Source organism: Microtus pennsylvanicus, chromosome 10 (genome assembly GCF_037038515.1).
Source record: "Microtus pennsylvanicus isolate mMicPen1 chromosome 10, mMicPen1.hap1, whole genome shotgun sequence".
Lineage (NCBI taxonomy): Eukaryota > Metazoa > Chordata > Mammalia > Rodentia > Cricetidae > Microtus > Microtus pennsylvanicus.
The window spans coordinates 99,140,641-99,166,183 of NC_134588.1; the positions used below are offsets into that span (position 1 = coordinate 99,140,641).

Sequence of the window (25,543 nt, forward strand, 5' to 3'; positions counted from 1 at the left end):
TTTTTTTCTTTCCACTGCTTAACTGCTGGATTCTCCGACCACCCCCTCCTCATAAAGTCTTGCAGAAAAGACCCGGGAGATCGACCACGCTTGTAAAAGAAACTGTTGAAAAGCAACCGTGGTTTAATACTGTAGTGTTACAGCCGGGAACCGTGACATCTTCCCCCGGGCTTCTTTCGGTATGGGAGGGATTCTCATCCAGTTTCATTACATTTGGTGAGTGTCCCTTGTATCTTCCCCGAGCATCCTTAGTCACTGCGAAGCTCCCAGCTCACTGCCCGCCTGGGATGGAAGGCAGGAGAGAAAGAACGCAGGACAGTTCGCTAGCTGTCGGCCTACACCAACTTGGTGACCTCTCAAGGTCTCATCCCGGCCGCTCGCAGCTCAGGTTCCGGCCAGGGCCGCTCGGGACCCCGCATCTGTGATCTGCAGGCGACGCGGCCGCCGCGGCCTGGGCACTTGGGGGTGGGGGGGCAGGGACGGACCGAGGCGCCGGAGAAACGCGGTCTGGGGAGCCGAGCACACGTTACTTCGGGCACAGCCCCCTCCGTGCAGAGCGACCAGGAACCCCGGACTCGTCCGCCGCGCCACCCGCCCGGGCCTCCCTCCCGCTCCCCTCAGGAAACAAACAGCCTGCAGTTCCCGCAGCCGCAGCGCGGGCCGCGCGCCGGGAGCGAGCGCAGGCAGGCGAGGGGGGTGGCGCGGGCGGGCGGGTGCATCGGGGCTGGCGCCGCGCCCCCCGCGCTCAGCCCCTACCGGGCCTCTCAGCGCGGCCTCCCCTGCCCTCCTTCCAGCCCGGTCCCGGGTGGAGGCGCAGCCCCGGAGGCCCCCTCCGGGCAGGCTCGGGCGGAGCCGGACGGCCTGGCGGGAGCAGGCGCCGCGGGCCGCGAGCTCCTCATTCGAACCTCCCTCGCAGACAGTCTCCGCCCCACAATGCACCGGGGCGGGCAGCCTTTGAAAAAGCGGCGCGGCTCGTTCAAGATGGCGGAGCTCGACCAGTTGCCTGACGAGAGTAAGTAGCGTCTCGGAGCAGCCCTCCTTCCCGCCGGTTGCCTGTCCCGAGGTCGCACCGGCCGAGTCCGGTGGCCGGGCAGGTGGGATGGCCGCCAGCCCACCGCGGTCCCCGCTCTTCCTACTCAGGCGCTGCCGCCGCGTCGCCGCCTTTGTTATGGTGTCTGTGTGTCTGTTTCTGGGGTTGGTGCGAGCGCCAGCGCCGGAAACCGAAAGCCCGGGAGTCCAGCCTGTCCTGACGGAGTCGGCGGCCGCTCTCCTGGAGCGACTGCGGGCCCCGGCTGAGGTGGGCGAAGAGCGGCCCCCAGTTGCGGGCGCCGTCCTCCCTGCCCGCCCGGTTATGTAACTCGCCGGTCGGGGGCCGGGAGGGCTCTGGCTGGGCACCTCGGACACAGCCCCTCTTCACTCCCGGGCCTCCGATCTGCTCCGGTGACAGCTCCTGCTTCTGCAGGCACCGGGGATCGCTGCCCCCAACCCCCCATCCCCGTGTCCATCCTGGAAGTGTTTCCTTCCGTGTCACACCGGGCTGGCCCCTTCCCTTGGGACTACAGGTGGCCGTGGACCTTTCCGGAGCCCATCCGGCTTGGCTACGGTGTTGAGGTAGCTCCATTCCCAGACTTCCTTCTTAGGGGATGTGTCTTAAGGATATGGGGTGTCACCCAAGGATGTGAGCACCGCGACATACATGTTTGTTACCCGGCCTGACACCCACTCCCGTGCATTGCCTCACTTAAGCTTCCTTACTCAACCTCCAAAGCAGGATGCTCACCTGTCCACAGCTAGTAAAAGCACCAGTTCTGTGACTTAAGGGCAGGGGAACAGTTTTGTTATTTTCATATTGCACAAACTATTAAAAAGACAGATATGTCATTACAAAATGGGCTGGAGTCAACACGCACTGCTTGGTACGTAGCAGAGTATACAACAAAAGACTGGCGGGCGTGGTGGCGCACACCTTTGATCCCAGCACTTGGGAGGCAGAGGCAGGTGGATCTCCCATTTCGATGCCAGCCTGATTTTCAGAACTAGTTCCAGGACAGCCAGGCCACATAGGAAAAACCCTTCTCGGAAAAACAAACAAATGAAACAAAATGAGCAGTCAATATTTAGAACGACTGTATTTTGTTTTTAACCATTTGGAGTTCCCCAGTAGGAAGTCAGGACAGAGAAAACCCGTCTCAAAAAGCCGAGAAAAAGTTCGATCAGTGGTCAGTGTATCTGTGCACAAGGCAGATACTCCTTTAAAGGAGAGATTCAAGGTACTCCTGATTCTGTTTCCTTTGAGGTCATGTATTCCTTGATATATTCTTGTCAAAAGTTGCAGTTGCCAAGCTGATGAAGACTTGTTTTCAGAGGGTTTGTGTTTTAACTCTGGTTTAGACCAGTGCTGTCTCAAAAGAACTTTCTCAGTGATGGAATGGTCCCTTTTCTGGTGTTCAGTAGAAAGAGTAACCACTGGTCTCATGTCGCTATGGAACACTTCACATGTGGCTGGAATGGTTGAGGTGCTGGCTTTTATTTTTATTTAATCTTGACATTAAATAGTTTGCGATTGCTGTATTGGCAGGGCATGTCTGTAGACCAGCTATGAGTTTTATTGTTTCTGTCTGGAGAATATGGTTGATTGTGACTTAGGATGCTTGCAATGAAGATAAGCCTAATGAGCGGAATGTCACCTGCTGTCTGAAGAAAGTCTTCCAAGTCCCAGCACAGGGACATGGTTGTCAGTCTCACACTTCTGCTGAGACAAATGGATAGCTCCAAGTTTGAGGCCAGCCTAAGGCTGTAATGTAAGATTTTTTTATCCTCTCTGAGTATGTTTCCATACCACCTTGTAACTTCCCAGGGGCTGTCTCACTGGCGGTCATGCATTCGTTGGTGTGATTGTTTGGTCAGCACCCACCAGAGCTGAGCCACCTAATGCTTTTCCTCACTCCTGCTGTGATGGCTGATTTTGGTAGCTTGACTGGACTGAGAAATACCTAGGAGATCAGTAAAGCACACCTCTAGGTATGTCTGTGAGCACACCTTCAGGAAAAAGGTTTTTCTTACTGTTGTTCTTTGAGGTTTATATTTGAGGTTCAGCTATCAGCTACACTGTTAAAATATGCATAACCTAATTGTTTATATTATCATGTAATGTCTCTGGTACTTTGATTGGGGGAGGTGTGTGTGTGTGTGTGTCTTTAGCTAATCTACAGCTTTGTCAAAAGCAGGAATTGCACTGGCTTTTTGGGATCCTATTCTATTTGGATGCATACTTTCCTAAGCCTGGATGTGGGGGGTGGGGCTTTGGACTTCCCACAGGGCAGGGTACCTTGCTCTCTTTCAGGACTGGAGGGTGAAGGAGGGAGGGTGTGTGGGGGAGTGGGGAGGGAAGTGAGAAGGGGGAAGTGGAAATTTTGATTAGTATTATTTATAAAATAATTTTAAAAAAGCAGGAATTGCATATTTGATATGTTACACAATGACACAAACAGACTTAAAGACTTGGCTAAGATGGAACTGAATGCAGAATAATATTGATTAAAATAGAGCATGATCTTGAAAAGTGAAAGTAATTTCAATTTGATATGAAAAACACAAAGATTTTTGTTTTTCTTAAACCCAGTTAAGTTAGGGAGCTATGTAGTTTATATTAGTTAATAGCCCTGTAACACCAGTAATAAAAACTATCATTTTCTGAATACTTACTGTGACTGGTGTAAAAAAAAAAAAGCTCCCCCATATTTATTGTTGCTTTCTGCTCATTTGATCTTTATTTCAGTTGATATAAGTACATGATGTATTATTATTATTATTAATTATTTTTGTTTTTTGAGACAGGGTTTCTCTTTGTAGCTTTGGAACCTGTCCTAGAGTTCACTCTGTAGACCAGGCTGGCCTCGAATTCACAGAGATCCATCTGCCTCTGCCTCCCGAGCGCTGGTATTAAAGGCGTGCACCACCACCGCCCAGCTAGCTACACCATGATTTTTATATGTGGGCAGATTCTTTCTTTGCTCGAAGCCTCTATTCTTGAACTCCTGCTATTTCACATCTCCTCTTAGATGTTGCAGAGAGATGTTGTATATCTTAGTAGATTCAAAATTTATCTCAGAAATTCCACCCTAGCCAGTAGGTGCTTCCAGTAGCTCCTGTCTTAATGAATGGTTACATTGTGTATTCCTGTGACTGAGCAGAAACCTAGTTACCTTTGGCACTTTCTTCTCACTTCCCCTATTTGAGCATTTACTAAGTCTTGGAGCATTTCTCTTCTGTATTGTATGTGTTTCAAGTCTTACTTTTTACCATCACCTCGCCCAGGTTGTCACCATCTCGGTAACCCACTCCCTCCCCACATATGCAGGTCAGAGGGATCCTTTCACAGCAGAAATGTCTTCCTGCCATTATCTTGTGTTTTAAACCTGAGGCAGGGTCTCCATATATATCATCTCTGGCTGGCCTGACGCAATTGTAGATCAAACTGATCTTGACCTTCTGCTTCCTGGTTGCTAGGTTTGCAGGTGTGTGCCAGTCATTCCCAGCTGTCCTCTTGTTTAAAACCTTGTAGTGGCTAGCTCTAAGACCCCATGCTTCCTGGCTGCTTCCACTTCCCCATTTATTTTGTACCTCTCCTCAGTCTATCTCTGAGTTAACTGGGCTCTTTTCATTCGCTGTGCTGCCAAGCTCCCTTTTCTCTGCATCTTTGGGTGTGCTGTTTTCTGGACTGCTCTCCCCTCCCTTCATTCCCAGTTAACTTCTGCTTATTCTTTAAAGTACCATGTTGAGATTTTTAAATGTATTTTTGTTATTTTTATTATGTGTGTATGTGTGTCTGCATGTGGATATATGTATGGGTACATGTAGAAGCCAGAGGCATTGGTTGCCCCTGGAAGTGGAGTTAAAAGCATTTGTGGGCCACCCAGCATGGTTGCTAGGAACCAAACTCCATTCCTCTGGAAGAGCAGAAAGTGCTCTCAGGATTTTTGTGGTTATTTTTTTGTCCTCTGTGACAAGTATTCTTATAGAAGTATTCTTATAGAAGTATTTCCCTCCCACCATGTAACTTCTCAGGGGCTGTCTCACGCATTCGTTGGTGTGATTGTTTGGTCAGCAGCCACCAGAGCTGAGCCACTTAATGCTTTTCCTCACTCCTGCTGTGATGGTTGATTTTGATAGCTTGATTGGACTGAGAAATACCTAGGAGATCAGTAAAGCACACCTGTGTATTCATGAGCATATCCCCAAAAACAATTAGATCATGAGCCACTGACCTAATAAATGGATTCATCCCTTGGTGGAGTCATACGATAGCATTATTGTAGGTGGTGAAAGGTAGGAGGTGGTACCTATTTAGAGAAAGTAGGTTAGGGGGGCCTGCCTTGGTAGTTATGTGTTACCCTGACATCTTCCTGTCTTCCCTTCTCTCTTGGTCCTGGCCATCACATCAGCTCTCTGCTCTTCCATGCCCTCTATGCCATGATGAAGTCAACAAACCCTCTGGAACCTGAGCAAACTAAATCTCCCCGGTTTTAAGTCATTTAGTCAGATTCTTCTGTCACAGGAATTGAGAAATAACTAGGAATACACTTACAGTCCCACCTCAAAGCACAGCCCTGCTTTCACATTTCTGTTTAGCTCTTCCCACTCCAAGCACAATGGCCATTTTCTCCATCAGATATTCAGTCTAAACTAGTTTCTCAGGGCTTTTTTCTCTTCTGCTTGGCCTCCCTGTTGTGACCTGGTTTTTGGGGTGGGGGTAGGGGTGGTTCTTCCTGATTTTATGGCTAGTTCTTTTCAGATGTTATCTCTCTGGAAAGTTTCTCTAACTCCAGTTTAAGTTCTTTTTATTAACTGTCATGAAGTATAATTACTGTTTTATGTAGTTATTTGTTGTCTGTCTCTTTCCACTAGAATACAAACTCTGAGAGTGGAGGCTCTTGGTGGGGGCCTCAGCTCTCAGCCTGCTCATGGCAAGCATTAGTACATACTGGTGGACTGTTGTATAAATGAAACTGGCTAAGGCAAGATTCTAACTTAACCAACTTCACCTGCCTGTAAAATTCATGCTTTTAAACTGATAGGTAATTTGGGCAGTTGATGTAATGTGAGTCCATCTGAATTAGCTATGTGTTGTATTCATTGTCCTGAGCACTTTTGCTTATATTTGCATGTTTACTGTTTTACACATAGAGAGTTGAGACACTTTTCAGAAAATAACATAGCAGGGAAGTGACAGAGCCAAGCTCTAAACAGGAGCCAGCCTCAATGTTCTGGAGCTTATGCTCTCATTTTAAACAGTTTCTCTGTGTAGCCCTGGCTGGCTGCCCTGGAACTGGCTCTGTAGACCAGGTTGGCCTCGAACTCACAGAGATCAGCCTGCCTCTGCCTCCTGAGTGCTCGGATTAAAGAAAGGCATGCACCACCACCGCCTGGCTGGAGTCTCAGATGTAAGAGCTGCCCAACACAGATGTGGGACCTGAACTTGCTTCCTCTGCAAAAGTAGTGCAGACTCTTAGCTGCACAGCCATTTCTGCTGTTGTTGCTACACTGCTTCGTAGAACAAGGTGAAGGGAGTTAAAGGCAGTAAGAGAATACTCAAGGTCTGATGCCCACCTTTGTGGGATAGCAACTGTGCCTTTGTGACTTAGACCTCTTTCTCAGAGCCCTGTTCAAACGACCCTTACAGAGAAGATAATCCATAAGATAGTTTGTCCTCCCACACTCCTCTCTGTCATCTGCTCACTTTTTCCATAGCTCATCTTCACCTGGCTTGTACCTGTTTGTCCCTCTAACTGCAGCAGAAGCTCAGGCAGGCAGGGGCTTTGACTTATTTCCTTGCTGTGGTGTTTCTACTGCCTGAGGAGGAGCTACCACTCAGCAGCACGTAGTATATACCTATGTTTTCCTGGAATGAACTGGTTTTTTCCTTGGTATTTTGGTGACTTTATGTTCTGTCCACCTTACTGTTTCTTGGTTGCATTTTGTTTGAAGCTTCCTAGTAGAATTTTTATTTATTTTGTGTTAGTAGAGAATGAACATAATGGGCAAGTAGTCAACCCAGCTGTGTCCTTAGTCCTTTTAGCATAATTTTATGACTTTCTCCCCCTACTCCCTTACCCATGATTAATGCCTTTGAACATTCAACTTCAAAAAACTCTCTTCCCTATTGAATCTCCCATCTCTACCACTCATCGATCCTGCCTTCACTGTTAACAGATCCTGTAGCTCTGTGTTTCTCACAGTGGGTTACCTGTCACAGATCTCCTAAGGAGCTTTATTAATAATAGATTCTGTGTGTAGGAGGAGCTGGTTATTCTATTATAATCGTATCTAGTGACTCCCTCTACATTATGCTAGTCCTCTTTTGGGTGTTCAGAATCCCATTTTCCTGTATAGATCTCTAAGTGTTGCACATATCCGCATTCTAGACTTTCAAGAGACTTGTTTGACTATGACCCTCTGCTTCATGCTTGTTTTCTTTTTTTTCTCTGTTCCAATAATGTGAATGTTCTTTCTCTTTTCCTCCAGTGCTAGAGCACTTTTGAATGAGGTTGCAAAACTACTTCTGTCCTTACCATTTTTTCTTCTTTTTGTACATTTTCCTCTCTTAGAATGATTTCCAGCTGCTGTCAAAATTTCCACAGTCCGGCCGAGTCTCTTACCTTGCGTGCCAGGCTACCCATTCCTTTCGTTTTCTAGACAGGGCTGGGCTGTCCTGGAGCGCACCGTGGAGCCCAGGCTTGTCTTGAACCCAGGACAGTCCTTTCATGTGCTGGACTGCAGACAGAGCCCCCGTGCAGTTCTGCACTCTGCATATCTAACCATCGTGTCGAGCTCAGTGTTGCTCAAACCGAATGGACCGCTCTTATGCCTAAACCAAGTTCTTTTCCTTTAACTTTGATTGGAAAATAATTATTGATTTGATTTAGTTTGCTTGTTTTATTTTTGAGACAAGGTCTCACTTTGTAGCCTTGGCTAGCCTGAAACTCAGAGACCCACTTTTAAAGGCATACACCACCAAGCCCAGCTGATTTGTTTTATTTTTAATTTCAGGCTCCTCAGCAAAAGCCCTTGTCAGTTTAAAAGGTAAGAATTATGCTTTTCTAGAAATGTATAGCAATTTGACTATATTTTTCTTTTCCTTCTGTTGTTATATGTGACTCCTTGTATTGACTCAAGTATTGACTCTTGGCTGATAATTTTAAATTCACTTGCTTTTAGATAGTTTCTCTTTATTTGCTAGTAATTAAAAAAATTTCCTCAAAGTATTGCTTAAAGAATATCTTTTTTTTTGTTTTTGTTTTTTGAGATAGCTTGACACTCATATGTTGACCAGGTTGGCTTGAACTCACAGAGATCCACCCATCTCTGCCTCCTTTTTAAAGTCACCGTGCCTCACTTAAAGAATCTCTTGATTGCCGGGTGGTGGTGGCGTACGCCTTTAATCCCAGCACTCAGGAGGCAGAGGCAGGCGGATCTCTGTGAATTCGAGATCAGCCTGGTTTACAAGAACTAGTTCCAGGATAGGCTCCAAAGCTACAGAGAAACCCTGTGGTGAAAAAACAAACAAACAAAAAAACAACAACAAAACCAAAAAAATCCCCCCAAAACCCAAAAATCTCTTAATTAGAGCTGGGGTGGAGCTCAGCTGTAGAGTGCTTGCCTAAACTCTCAATTCAGTATCACTACTGTAAAAACATTCTACACATTCAAGAAACCTGTGCTGGGCTTATGTGAACCTTTATTCCTTCCTAGTGCATGTTCTCTCTCTCTCTTTTTTTTTTTTTTTAAAGAGATTTTTCTGCAAAGGGAGGAGGTAGTGGTAGCAGCCTGGACCTCAAGGACTTTCTGCCTCAGCCTCCATCTAACTTACATTTTTGTGGTTTTATTTTTATTTATTTTGGTCGGTTGGTTTTTTGAGACAGGGTCTCCCTATATATAGCCCTGACTGACCTGGAGCTCAGTATGTAGATCAGACTAACCTCAAACTTGGCTAATCTTGTGCCTGCCTCTCAAGTACTAGGATTACAAAAATGCACCACAATAGTGGGCCTCTTAGTTATTTTGTCTTTTGAAACAGGATCTCATAGCCTAGGTTGGCCTCAAGATCTTTATGTAGCCGAGGCTGGCCTTTACTAATCTTTCTGCCTCAGGCTTCCTAGTGCTAGGATTATAGAACACCATCACACCTGCTCCAACTAACATATTTCTTAGGGAAAAAAATTAGAGAGTGCTGGTAAGCAATTGTGCAAAAATAAAAAAAATATATATCAGTTTTATTGTATCTATACTTAAATATATGTCTGCATTTAAACATGATTCTTTACAAAAATCAAACTCATTCTCCTTTATTTCATATATCTGATCATTTAATTGTTAGGACTTTTTCTGATTTTTTGCCCGATTCTAAAGACATTTCTTTGAATTAAGAAAAACAACTGAACATGGTAACTCATGCCTTTATTCCCAGCTATTTTGGAGGTTAAGGCAGGAGGATTGCTGTGACTAAGTCAGTTTGGGGCATAGGAATATGCTACGCCACCATATCATACTATATTAATTTTTCTATGTCGTGTTTCACATATTGAAAGCAAAAATCACTTAGAAAATTCTTCTAGGTGTGTAGCCTAAGCTGTAGTCTCAGTACTTGGGAAGCACAGAGCAAAAGGATCACGCCAGGTTCAAGGACAGCCTTGCTCCACAGTGCATTCCACCCTGGGAAGTATAGTAAGAACACGTCTCAAAACAAAAACAAACAGAATTAGGAATTTTTTAATTCTTTATTTTTCATTGTCCTACTTTTGGTAATAATTTACAAAAAATACGAAATTATTCTTAACAGAGTAAAAGAATTATTTAAAACCAAAACAAAAATGCAATACTTTTAAGATGCATTGTTTTACCATATTGTTAGAAGAATGGACAGAAAACACAGGTGAGGCTTTTGGTATTGTTTTATAAATTTTTTTTTAAAGTAATTATGTGGGGCTGGAGAGATAGCTCAGTGGTCAGGAGCACTGACTATTCTTCCCAGCGACCTCAACTCAATTCCCAGCACCTACGAGACAGCTTGGCACCCAACAGTAATTCCAGATCTGAGGATCTGATTGCCTTCTTTGGCTTCTGCAGGTGCCTGGAATTCATGTAGTGCACAGAAATACAGGCAGGGAAAACACGATGCACATCCAATATAAGATTCTTAGAAATGGATTGTGTGAGTGTGCATGTGTGCTCCAGAGTGTTCAGTGGAGGTCGGGGACAGCTTCAGGAGTCAGTTGTGTCCTTCCACTGTGGATTCTAGGGCTCGAACTCACACTCGGATCGCCAGATATCTCTGCAAATACCTTTCCCCTAAGCCATCTCTCTGGCCTGAGATGGTTCTTTTGTTTCTAGTAAACTAAAATTATTACAGTCACATTGTAATTTTTCTCATTAATATATCATATATTTAATTATTCATGTTTTTGTTTTATGTGCCTTGGTGTTTTGCTTACATGTAGGTCTGTGTGAGGGCACCAAATTCCCTGGAACCAGAGTTATAGACAGTTGTGAGCTGTCATGTGGGTGCTAGGAATTGAACCTGGGTCCTTTGGAAGAGCAACCAGTGTTATTACCCCACCCCCCATATATTTACCACTGTTACTAAAGGATAATGTTCGTGTTATAAAATCCTTTGAGCTAACCTTAAATTTTATCAGTATTAATTATTCATTACAGAGGGAAGTTTATCTAACACATGGAATGAAAAGTACAGTTCTTTACAGAAAACTCCTGTTTGGAAAGGCAGGAGTGCGGGCCCTGCTGTGGAAATGGTAAGGAGAGCTTTCCTGTAAGCTAGAGGAATTTGCATTGAACTGTATGGTTGCGGTGTATGAGTTCATGTAGCACAAAAATATTTCTGCAAGGTTCTCCCCGCACAGCTATAAGTATTTTTATTTTAACTTGTCATTAAGCAGTACTTGATTTTATTTAGGTAAGTGATTGGTAACCAGATTATCTAGCCACCATTAAGCATTTGTAATATACATACACACTTAAAAATTTTATTATTATTATTATTTTATTATTATATATTTTTTACAGACAGTCTCATTATGAGGCCCTGACTGACCTGGAACTCACTATGTAGACCAGATTGACCTCTAACTCACAGAGATATGCCTGCCTCTGCCCCTGGCTCCCGAGTGCTAGGATAGTATTATATACTTTTGATTCTTACAGAGTTTTTAGTTCTAAAGATAGTTATCAGTTATCTCATATGTATCATGGATTTTTACTTAGAGTTAGAAATTTGATAAACTTTTGACATCAGATCTAGTATAATACTAAAGCCATTTAGGCATACTCGTCTCAAGTGATTTAATGTCCTTGTTCAACTTAGCCCTCTGCAACAGACATCATGTAATAGCCACTTAATATTAACCAACATAATTTGAGTTGGAATTCCAGAACATATTTTCCTGTCTTCACCATGCAAGGTTACCAGTGTGCTACAGAGATGTGGGCTCTAGTTTTAGGTTTCAAATCATTGTAGAAATATATATTTAAATACTTTGCTAATTTAAGATGTTTATTTTGGCTTTGTGTACTTGGTGTTACTCATTTATTTGTTACTCATACTCATTCCTATACTACTGATAATGTAGAGTTAGCTGTGTTTTCTAGATTTAATTTGCATTTGGAACACAAACAAGAAACATTCTTTAAACTAAAATTCTATCATAGCCTTTCAGAAATTCAAAAAGAAGTCGACTCTTTTCTGATGAAGATGACAGACAAATAAACACAAAGTCACCTAAAAGAAACCAGCGAGTTGCAATGATCCCACAGGTATGTTGTAGTGCAGTTTGCTGCGCTTAAAGGATGTGCGTAATTGTGCACTGTGATAAAGGTCATTTTTATCCTGTTACACTTTGAAGAGCATCCTTTAAGTCAGTATTGCTGCTCAGCAATTGATTTTACTAACCAAGAAAAATCAGTGTCTTATTGATTTACTTAAACTAGATAGGAAGCCAGTTGTGATTCTATAAGTATGAAGGTAATGGGTATTAAGTAAAATAGACTTGATAATATGGATTTAGTTTCGAGTTTTGCACCAAAATAAGTGAGAGGAAAATGTTTAACTCTATCAAGAGAAATATGATGAAGACTTTCGAGAAGAGAAGAATGAAATAGGGTTTCCTTTTAGTATTTTTTATGTATTATTTGGGGGGGGTGTTGTGGATTAAACCTAGGGTGTCTCATACGCTAGGCAAGTACTCTTCCACTTGAGTTATCTTATTTTATTTTATTTATCCTATTTTATTCTTTGACACTTTAAAAAAGTTTTGGCTGGTGAGTTGCTCAGGGTAAAGACTCTTGCCATGAAGCCAGATAACGTGATTTCCGTCACCAGAGCTCACATGGTGGAAGAGGAGAACTGATATCTGCAGGTTGTCCTCTGGCTAGCATATGCACAATGTGGCACATGCACACACGCGCACACACACTCAGAAAGTAAACAAAATAATTTTACAAAGTTAAAGTCACAATGGACATGTAATAAAGGAATGAAACTTAGCTAAGAAAATGTAGCCTTTAGCAATTAATGTGGTTTTTCTCAGACCAGCTTTATAACTTCTGATATATCTCCTGTTTTTCTCTCATTATTTTATAAAGTGTTATAAAACAAGATTTTTTAATACAGTGTTTAAAACTCAGCATTTAGCCTAGGCTGGCCTCAGACTCAATCTTCCTTGCTTCAGACTCCCAGTACTGGGATTACAAGAGAGTACCACCATGACCAACTTCTTTATGATGATTATAATGATGAAATATCATGTTCCATAGACATAAGTACCTGCTAAGCAAATAAAACATGAATTCATTAAAAGTAAAATGCAAGCTGGGTGGTGGTGTATGCTTTTAATCCTAGCACTTGGGAGGCAGAGGCAGGGAGATCTCTGTGAGTTCAAGATCAGCCTGCTCTACAAAGTGAGTTCCAGGCCAGCCTGGGTTGTTATACAGAGAAACCCCGTCTTCGGGCGAGGGAAGACATTGGAACATGCTGTCTAATCTGTATGTCAGATTTGTAGAAATTTATATTTCTACTAACAGTCTGGATATATTTTCTCCCATCTGCAGAGATTTTTTTTTAGATTTATTTATTTATTGTGTATGAGTGCTCTATCTATGCAGATAGATAGAGCACTCATACACAATAAAGGTGCGTACACCTTTATGGTAGAAGAGAGCATCAGATCCCACTATAGATGGTTGTGTGCCACCATGTGGTTGCTGGGAATTGAACTCTGGAAGAACAGCCAGTGCTCTTAACTGCTGAGCCACCTCTCCAGCCCGAGTTATATATATTTATTTTTTTTCCAAGAAAGAAACAACAGTTTGTAATGGACTTTGCTTTGTGGGACTGCCAGCTCCCCAATAATGACATGGAGACTTATTATTAATTATGAAAGCTTAGCCTTTAGCTTAGGCTTGTTTCCAACTAGCTCTTATAATCTGTTTTTTAATCTGCATTCTGCCATGGGGCTTTTTAACCCCTCCCATTCACCCATTCAGTATGCCTGAGTTTCTCCTGTCTTGGGCATCTCGTGCAGCTAGATTCCCTCTCGTGCAGCCAGTTCCCCTTTCTCCCCCAGAAGTCCCACCTATTCTCTCCTGCCTAGCTATTGGCCTTTCAGCTCTTTATTAAACCAACCAGAAAGTGCCTTTCACACAGTGTGATCAAATATCCCACAACAGCAGGGTTTTTTTTGTTGTTGATATTTATTGAGCTCTACATTTTTCTCTGCTCCCCTCCCTGCCTCTCCCCTCCCCCCATTTCTTCTTTGTCTTTGGGGTATAGGGAGCAAAAGGAAGGGGGAACGGACATGGGAGGACTGGGAAATGAGCTTAATCGGGGTACATGATGTGAAATTCCCAAATAATCAATGAAAATATTAACGTTGGAAAAAAGTTACAGGAGTTTGTGTGTTTTTGTTAGACAGGGTATCACTATGTAACCATGGCTGGCCTGGAACTCGCTATATTGAGAAATCTGACCTTGACTTGTGTACCTCACACCTGACTTTGCTTTGTTTTTAATGATTATTGTTCTGACATCTTTATCATTAGTGGAGACAATCATATGACTGCTCTTGCTTTGCTTTACTAATAATCGTGGAATTATATTAATAATTTCCTAATTCTGATCCTTTCTGGCATTCCTAGTGCTGTGTTGTGATTGACTTTTTTTTTTTATGTTCTACTGATGCTTGACTATGCCCACCACCTGTCACTGGTTGTGTGGACCATGTTGGCATTGAACCTGACTCTGCCTAGGTGCTAGAATTGCAGGCACACACTACCATGCCTAGTAGTGCTGTAGAATAAAGGTTTTATCTATACTTTGACAGATTTTGTTATTTTATACTGACTTCATATGGCCCTACTGTGTACTTTTTTCTTTTCTTTTTTTTTTTTTTTTTTTTTCGAGACAGGGTTTCTCTGTGGTTTTGGAACCTGTCCTGGAACTAGCTCTTGTAGACCAGGCTGGTCTTGACCTCACAGAGATCCGCCTGCCTCTCCTGCTGTGTACTTGCATTTGCATGCATGTTCCTCCTCTTGGTCTTCTCAACAGTGTTTTGATGTTTGTTGTTGTTGTTGTTTTTGTTTGTTGGTAGGGATAGAACCCAGACAAGCACTCTAACACTGAACTGTACCCCAAACACACAGGAGTTCTTACTAGTCTTTTCTGACCCATGAAATCTAGAAATATTTCACTTGCATCTGTTTTTCCTGCAATAATAAACTGAAATTATATTATAGTTCAAATATAGTGGAAGCAAGTATTTCACTTCCTTTTCAGAATATAATACTTGAGGCTTTAACTTTTTTAAAGTGTGTGTGTGTGTGTGTGTGTGTGTGTGTGTGTGTGTATACATAACTGTGAGAGTCACAGTTCCTTCCACCATGTGCTGACCCATGAGCTCAGGTCATCAGGCTTAGCAGCAAGAGTCTTTACCTGTTGAGCCACATTGCCAGACTGAGATTTTACCTTTGTGTCAGGAGGTTTGTTTGTTAATGAATCCTTTTGAGTACTTAAATATGCTCTATCTTTTTAAAAATGCATTCAGTATTCCAAATGTTCATTTTTATTTAATGAAGCATAATTTATCCTTTTATTTTAATGTAGAAATTTACAGCGACAATGTCAACACCAGATAAGAAAGCATCACAGAAGATTGGTTTTCGATTACGGAACTTACTCAAGCTTCCCAAAGCACATAAATGGTGCATATATGAGTGGTTCTATTCAAATATAGACAAGTATGTATCATTGCACTTATCGTTAGTGTTGCTTGAACTGATAATTAACTTTTCCCAATTATAAGCTGTCACCTTTTCTGTAAGTCTACTTTGCTCTCTTTTTAAAAATTTATTATTTACTATGTCTGAACGTCATGTGTGTACAGGTGCCCACAGAACTCAGAGGATGTAGGATCTTCTAGAACTATAGTAATAGGCAGTTGTGAGCCGTTGTGTGTGGGAACTGAACCCAGACCTCTACAAGAGCAGTACGTGCTCTAACTGATGACCCAGTGCTCTAGCCACCCCATCCCCCCTTAAACCTTTTGCTTGTTTTAGGAACTAGGACAAGGTCTTATGTTGCCCAGGCTTGTCTTGAACTCTTGGGTTCCATTGTTTTTCTTTTGTTTTGTTTTTTAAAACTCTGGCTGGCCTGGTAGAGCTGGCAGTAGATCTGCCTGCCTCCCATTGTGGCTTCAACTGACCCAATAGCTGACCACAGACATATGTCACTATACCCAATATAGTCCATTTCTCTATTCCTTAGTCCAGTTTCATTAATTTCTACTTTTATTATAGTTTTCTCTCTCTCTCTTTCCTGCCCCTGTAAGAAGTTATACATTTTGTGAGAAGTTTTAAATGAAAGCATAATTTCCATATTGTAACTAGCAACTACTATAGAATGAAGATACCCAAAATCAAAGCACCATTTCTTGAAGCAAATAAGATTTGTCTTATAAATCCGGAGAAATGGACAAATCATTTGTAGGAGAGTCATCTTTTCATTTACAGCTAGTATTTAGACACTTTAAATGGGAATTTTTGAATAGCATATAGAGATTGGCTGAAATCCAATTACTATACAATAGGCTTATTGAAGAATATCTGATTCTAATCTGTCTCCTGTGCCCATTATTGGTGGTTACTTGGTTGGCTATTGATCTGTACTTCCCTTCTGTTCTCTAAAACTAGTTAGTTACTCAGAAGCTTGTGAAATTCATGGATATTTATGTTCATTTGTCATTATTAAAACTGAACCTTTCATTTCTCAAACTTACAATTTTTGATGTTTTTAAGAGAATTTCATGGTGTCTTGGTGTGCTTATTTGGGAGTCACCAAAACTACCCCAACCCTCTAGAGTGTTCAGTGTTCTAAGACTTGGCTAATCCCACAGAGGAGAGAACTCCTTGGTGATGGCTTTTCCTTTGGGGCAAAGATACTTTCTAGCTAATATTGTTTGTCTTTATCAGTTGTAATGCCAGAGGCTAGTCCCAGACAGAGATCTGAGCAAAATACATGGTCTCCTGGAGCCTCGGATCTAGACTGATTCCTGAGTGCCTTAACATTTTAGACGTTTCATCTGCTAAGTACCTTTCTCAACCCTTTGAATTTCACCTGCTTATGATTTAGAAGTGATTAGTATGATATAAAAAATGAGAGTGTGTGTTTTGTTTCTTGAGGCAGGGTTTCATGTAATCCAGGTTGATCTCAGACTTGCTTTGTCGCTCTGTAGCTGTGGACAGTGATGTAGCTGAGGCTGGCCTCTGGCTTCCGATTCTCCTGCCTCTTCTGCCCAAGAGCTGGAATTAGAGGCATGGACCACTGTACCTGACTTTGAAGCTATATTTTAGATTTTATTTAAGAAAATAACACATTGGGGCTGGAGAGATGGCTCAGAGGTTAAGAGCACGGACTGCTCTTCCGTAGGTCCTGAGTTCAATTCCCAGCAACCACATGTGGCTCACAACCATCTATAATGAGATCTGGTGCCCTCTTCTGGCACCTGCATGGAGGCTGAACACTGTGTACATAATAAATAAATAAATCTTTAAAAAAAAGAGAAAAGAACACATTAAGTATTAACTGATAAAAAAATTTGATTTGTTTTACAGGCCACTTTTTGAAGGAGATAATGACTTCTGTGTATGCCTAAAGGAATCTTTTCCTAATTTGAAAACAAGAAAATTAACAAGAGTGGAATGGGGAAAAATCAGGCGACTAATGGGGAAACCACGGAGGTAAAAATAACTTTTTTGTTTAAAGTTAATAATTAATAGTATCAGTACTACCATGGCTCTTTTTTTTGGGGGGGGTAGTACTCACTGTGTAGTCTGACTTGCCTGGAATTCACTATCTAGACTAGACTGGCCTTGAACATACAAAGATCCACTTTGCCTTTGCCTCCCAAGAGCTGGGATAGAAAACATGTTCAACCACATGCAGTACCTTAATTTTTTAAATATTCAAATGACTAGTACCAAAACATAACTTTTCAGAATAATTGATTATATGTTAATAATATATTACTAAACTATGAATGTAAGTGCATGTATTCTTAGAATGAAATTTCATCTTTTCCGATCACAGATTTTTTAACATATTACTGTTGTAAAGATTTCTTTCTTTTTTTTTTTTTTTTTCGGTTGTGAGCCACTATGTAGTTGCTGAGAATTGAACTTAGGACCTCTCTGGAAGAGCAGCCAGTGCTCTTAACCTCTGAGTCATCTCTCTAGCCCCAAAGAGCTCTTATTTTAATGTATATTTTTTTTCTTTCCAGTTCCAATGTTACTGTATTAAATTACTTATTTCTTTTGCATCCATCCCCCCTTACCAATTTTACCCATCAATCCATCTGCAGAGTATCATGTTGTCTCTGCCTGGCCTCAGACTCAAACTGGTTTGTATAACCAAAGGTAACATATTTGTACACACACACACACGGATGCAATGGTACACTTGTGAACGTCGGAATAATATGTGGGAGTTGTTTTCAGTTATCTTCTACCATCATGCAGGCCCTGGGTTCAGACTCAGGTGGTCAGACTTTTTGGCATCCTTTACTTGCTAAACCATCTCATCACACCCCTTTAATAGATTTTTTTAATTCTTTGAGAATTTCATAAATGTATACAATAGAATGAAGTCATTGTAAAAGTTTGTAAGATTTTTTTCTTCCTTAAGAAAGTCAAGGAATGTATAGTTGGGTGGTGATGGCACATGTCTTTAATCCCAGCATTCTGGAGGCAGAGGCAGGTGGATCTCTGGAGTTCTGGTCTACAGAGCTAGTTCCAGGATAGGCTTCAAAGCTACAGAGAAACCCTGTCTTGAAAATACAAAAAAAAAAAAAGAGAGAGAAAGTCAAGTTATAATACAGATTATTAATGTAATAAACTTTCAGAAATACCCTAATTTCAAAACTCATTTGTGAGCTGAGCTGGGCGTGGTGACTCACACCTTTAATCCCAGCACTCAGGAGGCACAGGCAGGCAAATTTCTGTGAGTTCGAGGCCATCCTGGTCTACAAAGTGAGTTTTAGGACAGACAGAGAAACACTGTCTCAAAAAAACCAAAAAACTAAAAACTAAAAAACAAACAACAACAACAAAAAAAAACCAACCTTAGTTGAGGGGCTGGAGAGATGGTTCATTGTGAAGCGCACTTACAGACGACCAGATTTCATTTCAGCCACCACGTGGTAGCTTATAACAACTCGTAACTTCCAGTTTCAGAAGGTGTGTTACCTCCTCCTCTGGATTCCTTGGAAACACACTATAAACACATATATGTATGATTGTATGTGTGTGTATACACATGTTGCAGTGAGGGACTGAGGGCCGCTTGTTTATCCTGGCCGCCCGTCTAGCTTACACCCGAAATAACCACACAGAAACTGTATTAATGACTGCTTGGTCATTAGCTCTAACTTCTTATTGGCTAACTCTTACATATTAGTTTAATCCATCTCCATTAATGTGTGTATCACCACGTGGTTGTGGCTTACTGGAGATTCTAACTGGCGTCCATCTTAGGCAGAGGATCCATGGCTTCTCTCACTCTGCCCTTCTTCCCAGCATTTAGTTCTGTTTTCTCCATCTACCTAAGTTCCGCTCTATCAACTAGGCCAAGGCAGTTTATTCATTAACTAATAAAAGCAATCCATGAACAGAAGAACCTCCTACACCATACACATACACACATGAGTTGATGCAAGCCAGGAAGATGGCTCAGCAGGTAAGGGACTTGCTGCCAATCCTGGTAACCTGATTTCAATCCTGGGGGTGAGGTGAAAGGTGAGAACAGACCTCCATAAGTTGTGCTCTGATTTCCACTTGCACACCATGCTGTACCTTTCACACGCACACACTCTGAAATAAATAAATGTAAAAACTTTTTAAAGACTCAGTGGTGAAATTGCATTTAGTCACAATATAAAAAGGAAGGAAAAAAGTGAAACTAACAGGAAGAAACTCAAAAGTAACATGTGCTATTCATGAACAAATGTGAAGACACATAGTCTTGGGAAGGAAGATTCAACATCTGAAATTAATCTGTAAATTAAAACAGCACTGTAAAACTATCAGTCCCCTCTTTCAGCCTCCATGCTTGAGATCAAACTTAGGTCTTAGAGCGTATTAGACAAATACAAGGCATTCTGCATCAATATACATTCCAAGCCCCTCGCCACATTTGTTTTTATAATGAGTTCATCCTAAATTTTATATTTGCATAAAAGGGGTGAGAGCAGATCTCTGAGTTCACAGCAAGCATGGGTTGGTTATATAGTGAGTTCCAGGCCAGCGAGGGTGACATAGTGAAAACCACGTCTCCCACCCCAAGGTCAAGAGAAGTCAAGTAAAGAAAGCCTTTAAAAAACAAAGAAATGAAGGACAACATTTATCAGGTATCAGCTGAAGTATTAAAATAGTCATTAAGATTAACAGTACTTGCCTTGAACTGACAGAGGTCCACCTGCCTCTATCTCAGCATGCTGGGATTAAAGGCGTACGCCACCACACTCAGCCTCACCTTATTCCTTGAGACTCTAGTTAGTTTGTTAAAGGGATCCCATCTCAGCCTTCCTAGGTACTTAAGGGCAGGCCATGCCCAGCTAGCATTTACACAGGTTCTGGGGGTCCAAATTCTTGTCTTTCTTGCATAGCCATCTCCCCAGCCCCTCAAAATTTATCTGATTATACACTTCAAACATAATTTATTATATTTATACACCTACTATAAATACAGTAGGTGTGTACTATAACGCCTGGCCTGGCTTGGTTTATATGATGTCTGTAATTTATTCTAGATGTTCTTCTGCATTTTTTGAGGAAGAGAGATCAGCATTAAAACAGAAACGGCAGAAAATCCGGCTCTTACAACAAAGGAAAGTTGCAGATGTTTCACAATTCAAAGATCTCCCCGATGAAATTCCTCTGCCTCTGGTAATTGGAACCAAAGTTACAGGTAAGTGAAAGCAGATGGTTGAGTCACCTGCCAGTTGTAGCCAAGGCTGCATCTGACTCTGCAGCAGTTCACTATAGTAAAGGAACAGTGGTCTGAAGAGCTGGCTCAGCAGTTAAAAGCACTGGCTGCTCTTCCAGAGGACCCAAGTCCAATTCCCAGAACCCACATGGCAACTCACAGTTGTCTGTAACTCCTGTTCCAGGGGATCTGATACCCTCACACAGACATACCTGCAGACAAACACCAACGCACATAACATAAAAATAAATTATAAAATAAAATCAAGTTGAAAATAAACTACTCTTAATGTGTCACTTAAAAGTATAATATCCAGGGGGCTGGAGAGATGGCTCAGAGGTTAAGAGCATTGCCTGCTCTTCCAAAGGTCCTGAGTTCAATTCCCGGCAACCACATGGTGGTTCACAACCATCTATAATGGGGTCTGGTGCCCTCTTCTGGCCTTCAGGCATACACACAAGACAGAATATTGTATACATAATAAATAAATAAATATTTTTTTTTTTTTTTTTTTTTATTTTTTTGGTTTTTCGAGACAGGGTTTCTCTGTGGCTAAATATTTTTTTAAAAAGTATAATATCCAGCCAGGTGTGGTGGTGCCTTTAATCCTAGTACTCAGGAGGTGGAGGCAGGTAGATCTCTGTGAGTTCGAGGCCACTCTGATCTACAGAGGGAGTCCAGACAACCAGAGCTATATAGAGAAACCCTGTCTCAAAACAAACAAAAAGCATGCTATCCAGAGTTCCTTTGTTAGTTTTTTACAGGTTCATCCTCTAAATGGTGATCTTTTTGGTAGCTATCTGATTTCATTTATGTGTCAAATTAAGAATCAAAAAAGCTTTGTTAATTCTCCAATCCTAAAATAAAGTACACAGTCATGTTAGTGCTGGGATTAAAGGAGTGCGCCACCACTGCCCTGCTCATGTTAAATCTAGTAGATAGTGATACTGTATTTTTTATGGTTTAATCGACATGTTTAGAATAGTTTATTTGACAATTCTTTGCATGTACTAAATATGATAATGCGTTTGTTTCTTTTCTCAGCACGATTGCGTGGTGTTCATGATGGTCTGTTCACTGGTCAGATAGATGCTGTGGACACTCTAAATGCTACTTACAGAGTAACTTTCGATAGAACAGGGCTTGGGACTCACACCATTCCTGACTATGAAGTACTTGTGAGTAATGTTCTATTAAACTTAACTACAGTATTTTATAGTATATTTGTATTTTGTGCCTTTTAATTATTTTAGTATTTTTTTATAAATTGTCTTTTATTAGAGAATCGAGGTTTCAATTCAAAGATGCTTGTGATTCCCCAACCCTGTGTACTAGATCTCTGGAGAACTGTACTTATGTCCCATTTCCAAAAACTAGGACCCTCTCTTGTGCTTTATGCACACAGTGTCTTACTGTGACAGAATGATTGTTGCTGACCAAGTAATCTTGGAATCAACACATTTTCATTCTAGCCATTAGGGTAAGGTATAGTCAGTCCTAAATTTAAAATAGAAAGTAACTTCTTGGACTTTCAGTGTTTTTCTCCTGTTCTGTTCACACATTTATGTAGAGTCAATATCTTCGCTTTTTAAAATTATATTTTTATAGACAGGCAGTGGTGGTGCACACTTTTAATGCCAGCACTCGGGAGGCAAGCTGTGAGTTTGAGCCAACCTGGTCTACAAGAGCTAGTTCCAGGACAGCTTCCAAAGCTACAGAGAAACCCCGTCTTGAAAAACAAAAAACAAAACAAAACAAAAATTACATTTACATTTTTATTTATTTTGTGTGTGTATGTGCGTGTGTGTGCTTGTGCTCACACATACCACAACAAGGTCAAAGCACAACTTGTGGGAGTCTGCTGTCCTTCCACCATTTGGGCCCTAAGAATTTAACTCAGGTCATCATGCTTGGTGGCAGGTGCCTGTACCCACTGAGCAGCCCAGTGCCTTCACTTTTCGCATAATAAAAATGCCATAATATTCATCAACTTATTTAAGGCTCTGAAACTGGGTTTTGTTTCTCAGTCAAATGGAGACTAGAATCTAGGTCCTTTGATGCTCTAATATGCATTAACCTGCTGAACTTCTTATCAGTCTTGTTTTGTAATGTTGTGGAAATGTGTGTGTGTGTGTGTGTGTGTGTGTGTGTGTGTGTGTGTGTTCGTGTTCACATTCTCGAGTGTACTTTGGATTGAATCCAGGACTTAGTGATCACTGAACTACATATCCAGTCTTACGTGTTTTTTTTTAGTATAATAATTGCTGAAGATACAGCTTAGTGGTAGTACTTGCCTAGCATGTGAAAGGCCCTAAAAACTGCTAAATAAATTAATTTTAAGACTATAATTACAACCAGATTAGTGAGATGCTATATCTCAAATTGATATACAATGTTTACAAAGTCTCCAAGTTTTATGCATTATTCTCTTTTCCAAAGAGTAATGAGCCTCATGATACAATGCCAATTGCTGCCTTTGGACAAAAACAGCGGCCTTCTCGGTTTTTTATGACCCCTCCACGGTTACATTATACCCCTCCTCTTCAGTCACCAATTACGGTAAGTATTATAGAAATGAAATGCCCTCAGTAATGTAACTATTGCAATTATAAACTGTTCTCATGAAGCACATATTACAACTACTTCAGGATTTGAGAAGCTACCACTTTCTATATTATTTTAACTGATTGGCAGATACTAAAATAAGTAAATAGTTCCTCCAATTCTGGAATTATTTTCTTTGTTATTGGATTTAATGTAATTTTAATTAAACAGAATTTTTACTTTATCTAAAGATACTGTCAGTGATTAGATGATTCTTTCTGTCCCACAGGATAGTGATCCTTTATTAGGACAGTCACCTTGGAGAAGTAAAATTTCTGGCTCTGACACGGAGACGTTAGGAGGCTTTCCAGTAGAATTCCTTATCCAGGTGGTGAGTCAAGACTTGTCCCTTGCAGCAATCTTTGAAAGAAATACTCAAGGAGAACTGTAAGCCAGGGGAGCCTCAGTATACATTGCCCTACTGTCTGCTAGCCTGATAGCATTATTGGTGTTTATGTATTTGATTTTTTTGTAGATGTTTTTATTTTGTTTTGGGGCTTTTTTCTGGGGTGAGCAGTTTTAGGTTCATAACAAAGTTAGGATGACTATAAAGATATTTCCCATAACCCCCTCTCACATGTGTAATGTCCTTCACCAGAGTGTGCATTCATTATAGTCAGTGAGCCTTTGTTGTTATCCTCATCACCCAAACAAAATAAACGGAAACAAATTGATGAAGGAAATATATGGGTTTATTTATACTTTGGGCAAACCTGGGAAAGATTCCTACTTTCTTTCCTCCCTTCCTGAAGCAGTGTTACAGTTCTATAGAAAAGATTAAACTAGCCGGACAGTGGAGACTCATGCCTTTAATTCCAGCACTCAGGAGGCAGAGGCAGGCGGATCTCTGTGAGTTCAAGGACAGCCAGAGATACACAGAGAAACCCTATCTCGAAAAAAAAACAAAAACAAAAAGACAGAAAGAAAAGATGAAACTAAAGCCATGGAAATTGTGCAGGGTGGTTTTACTGTGAGGTCAGCCACCAGCGCTAATCCCCTGCCTGGCCTGCTGGCACCAGGTCATCTTGGACTTTCCTTTTCTCCAGCATATTGGTTCCTGTGGAAGTTCTGACAGTCCATTATTTCATTGTCTCTAGATCAGTAGTCTGGTAGGGGAAGGGATGGTTATAAGTATCTCCCTGGAGTATTTGAAACTGCCAGGACTCTATCTCTCCTACTCAGCTCAGGAGCACAGTGATACCCCCACCCCTTTTAACAGCCCAGTTTTAAGGGGTTTGGTGTATTGTGCCATCTATTTAGTGCTGGGATTGTGTTTCATTTTTCTGTAATGAGTTAGTCATTGATTCATTATATTGCTGATAGGTCTCAAACCCCAGGACAAATGGCTGAGATGCCCATTCACATCAAAGTGAACCTGACCACCAGGTTCTCCTAGCACCTCTTGGTCTTTACCTGTTATGGGGGTATGCCAGCCAGAAGGACTCTGTAACAGGTAGGATCTATGGGAGGCAGGGAGAACCTGGCAGGCAGTGTCCCCTTTGATATGTTAAATAGTCACCTCAGCCTTTCATCCCAGGGTTTTGAAACTTAACAGTTGCAAATATGAGGTCTAGAGAGATGATTAAGAGCACTCAGTGCCTCTGCAGAGGACCAGGGTTCAATTCCCAGACCTACATAGCCATCATAGCCATCTGTAACTCCCGTTCCAGGGGTTCCAACATCCTCTTCTGGCCTCTGCAGGCACTGCATGCATGTGGAACATAGACATGCATATAGGCAAAACACTGGTACATACAATAAAAGTTTTTAAAATTAAAAATAAATTACAGATCTTTATTTTAAAAGATTGTTGAGATGCTCATTTCATCCTATTTTTCTTTTGTTTTTCTTTTTTGTTTTTTCGACACAGGGTTTCTCTGTACCTTTGGAGCCTGTCCTGGAACTAGGTCTTGTAGACCAGGCTGGCCTCGAACTCACAGAGATCCGCCTGCCTCTGCCTCCCGAGTGCTGGGATTAAAGGCATGCACCACCTCCGCCCGGCTTTTCTATTTTTCTTTCTTTGCTGGTTAGCTGAAATAATTTTGAATAAGGAAAAGCATCACCAGGCATGGACCAGCACTCAGGAGGCATAGGCAGGAGCATCACTGAAAATTTGAAGTCAGGGGGGCAGGAGAGATGGCTCAGAGGTTAAGAGCATTGCCTGCTCTCCCAAAGGTCCTGAGTTCAATTCCCAGCAACCACATGGTGGCTCACAACCATCTCTAATGGGGTCTTGTGCCCTCTTCTGGCCTGCAGGCATACACACAGACAGAATATTGTATACAGGATAAATATTTTTTTTTTTTAATTTGAAGCCAGTCTGGTTTACCTAACAAGTTCTAGGCCTATCTAGGCTACATGGCAAGACCGTGCTTTGAAAAGGGGAGGGGCAGAATA

General features: G+C 41.6%; 1 protein-coding gene across 1 annotated transcript in view; it reads left to right on the forward strand.

The window, feature by feature from the left end:
- The first annotated feature begins 802 nt into the window (after nt 1-802).
- Lin9 (lin-9 DREAM MuvB core complex component) overlaps nt 803-25,543 on the forward strand; it is a 44,262-nt gene continuing 19,521 nt past the window's right edge. Inside the window, exons 1-10 of the mRNA XM_075989318.1 lie at nt 803-1,012; nt 8,050-8,082; nt 10,714-10,808; nt 11,722-11,826; nt 15,170-15,303; nt 17,176-17,301; nt 20,367-20,524; nt 21,587-21,720; nt 22,982-23,101; nt 23,376-23,477. Coding sequence (XP_075845433.1) covers nt 934-1,012; nt 8,050-8,082; nt 10,714-10,808; nt 11,722-11,826; nt 15,170-15,303; nt 17,176-17,301; nt 20,367-20,524; nt 21,587-21,720; nt 22,982-23,101; nt 23,376-23,477 — 1,086 coding nt within the window. The 5' untranslated portion in view covers nt 803-933. The remainder of the gene's footprint in view (nt 1,013-8,049; nt 8,083-10,713; nt 10,809-11,721; nt 11,827-15,169; nt 15,304-17,175; nt 17,302-20,366; nt 20,525-21,586; nt 21,721-22,981; nt 23,102-23,375; nt 23,478-25,543) is intronic.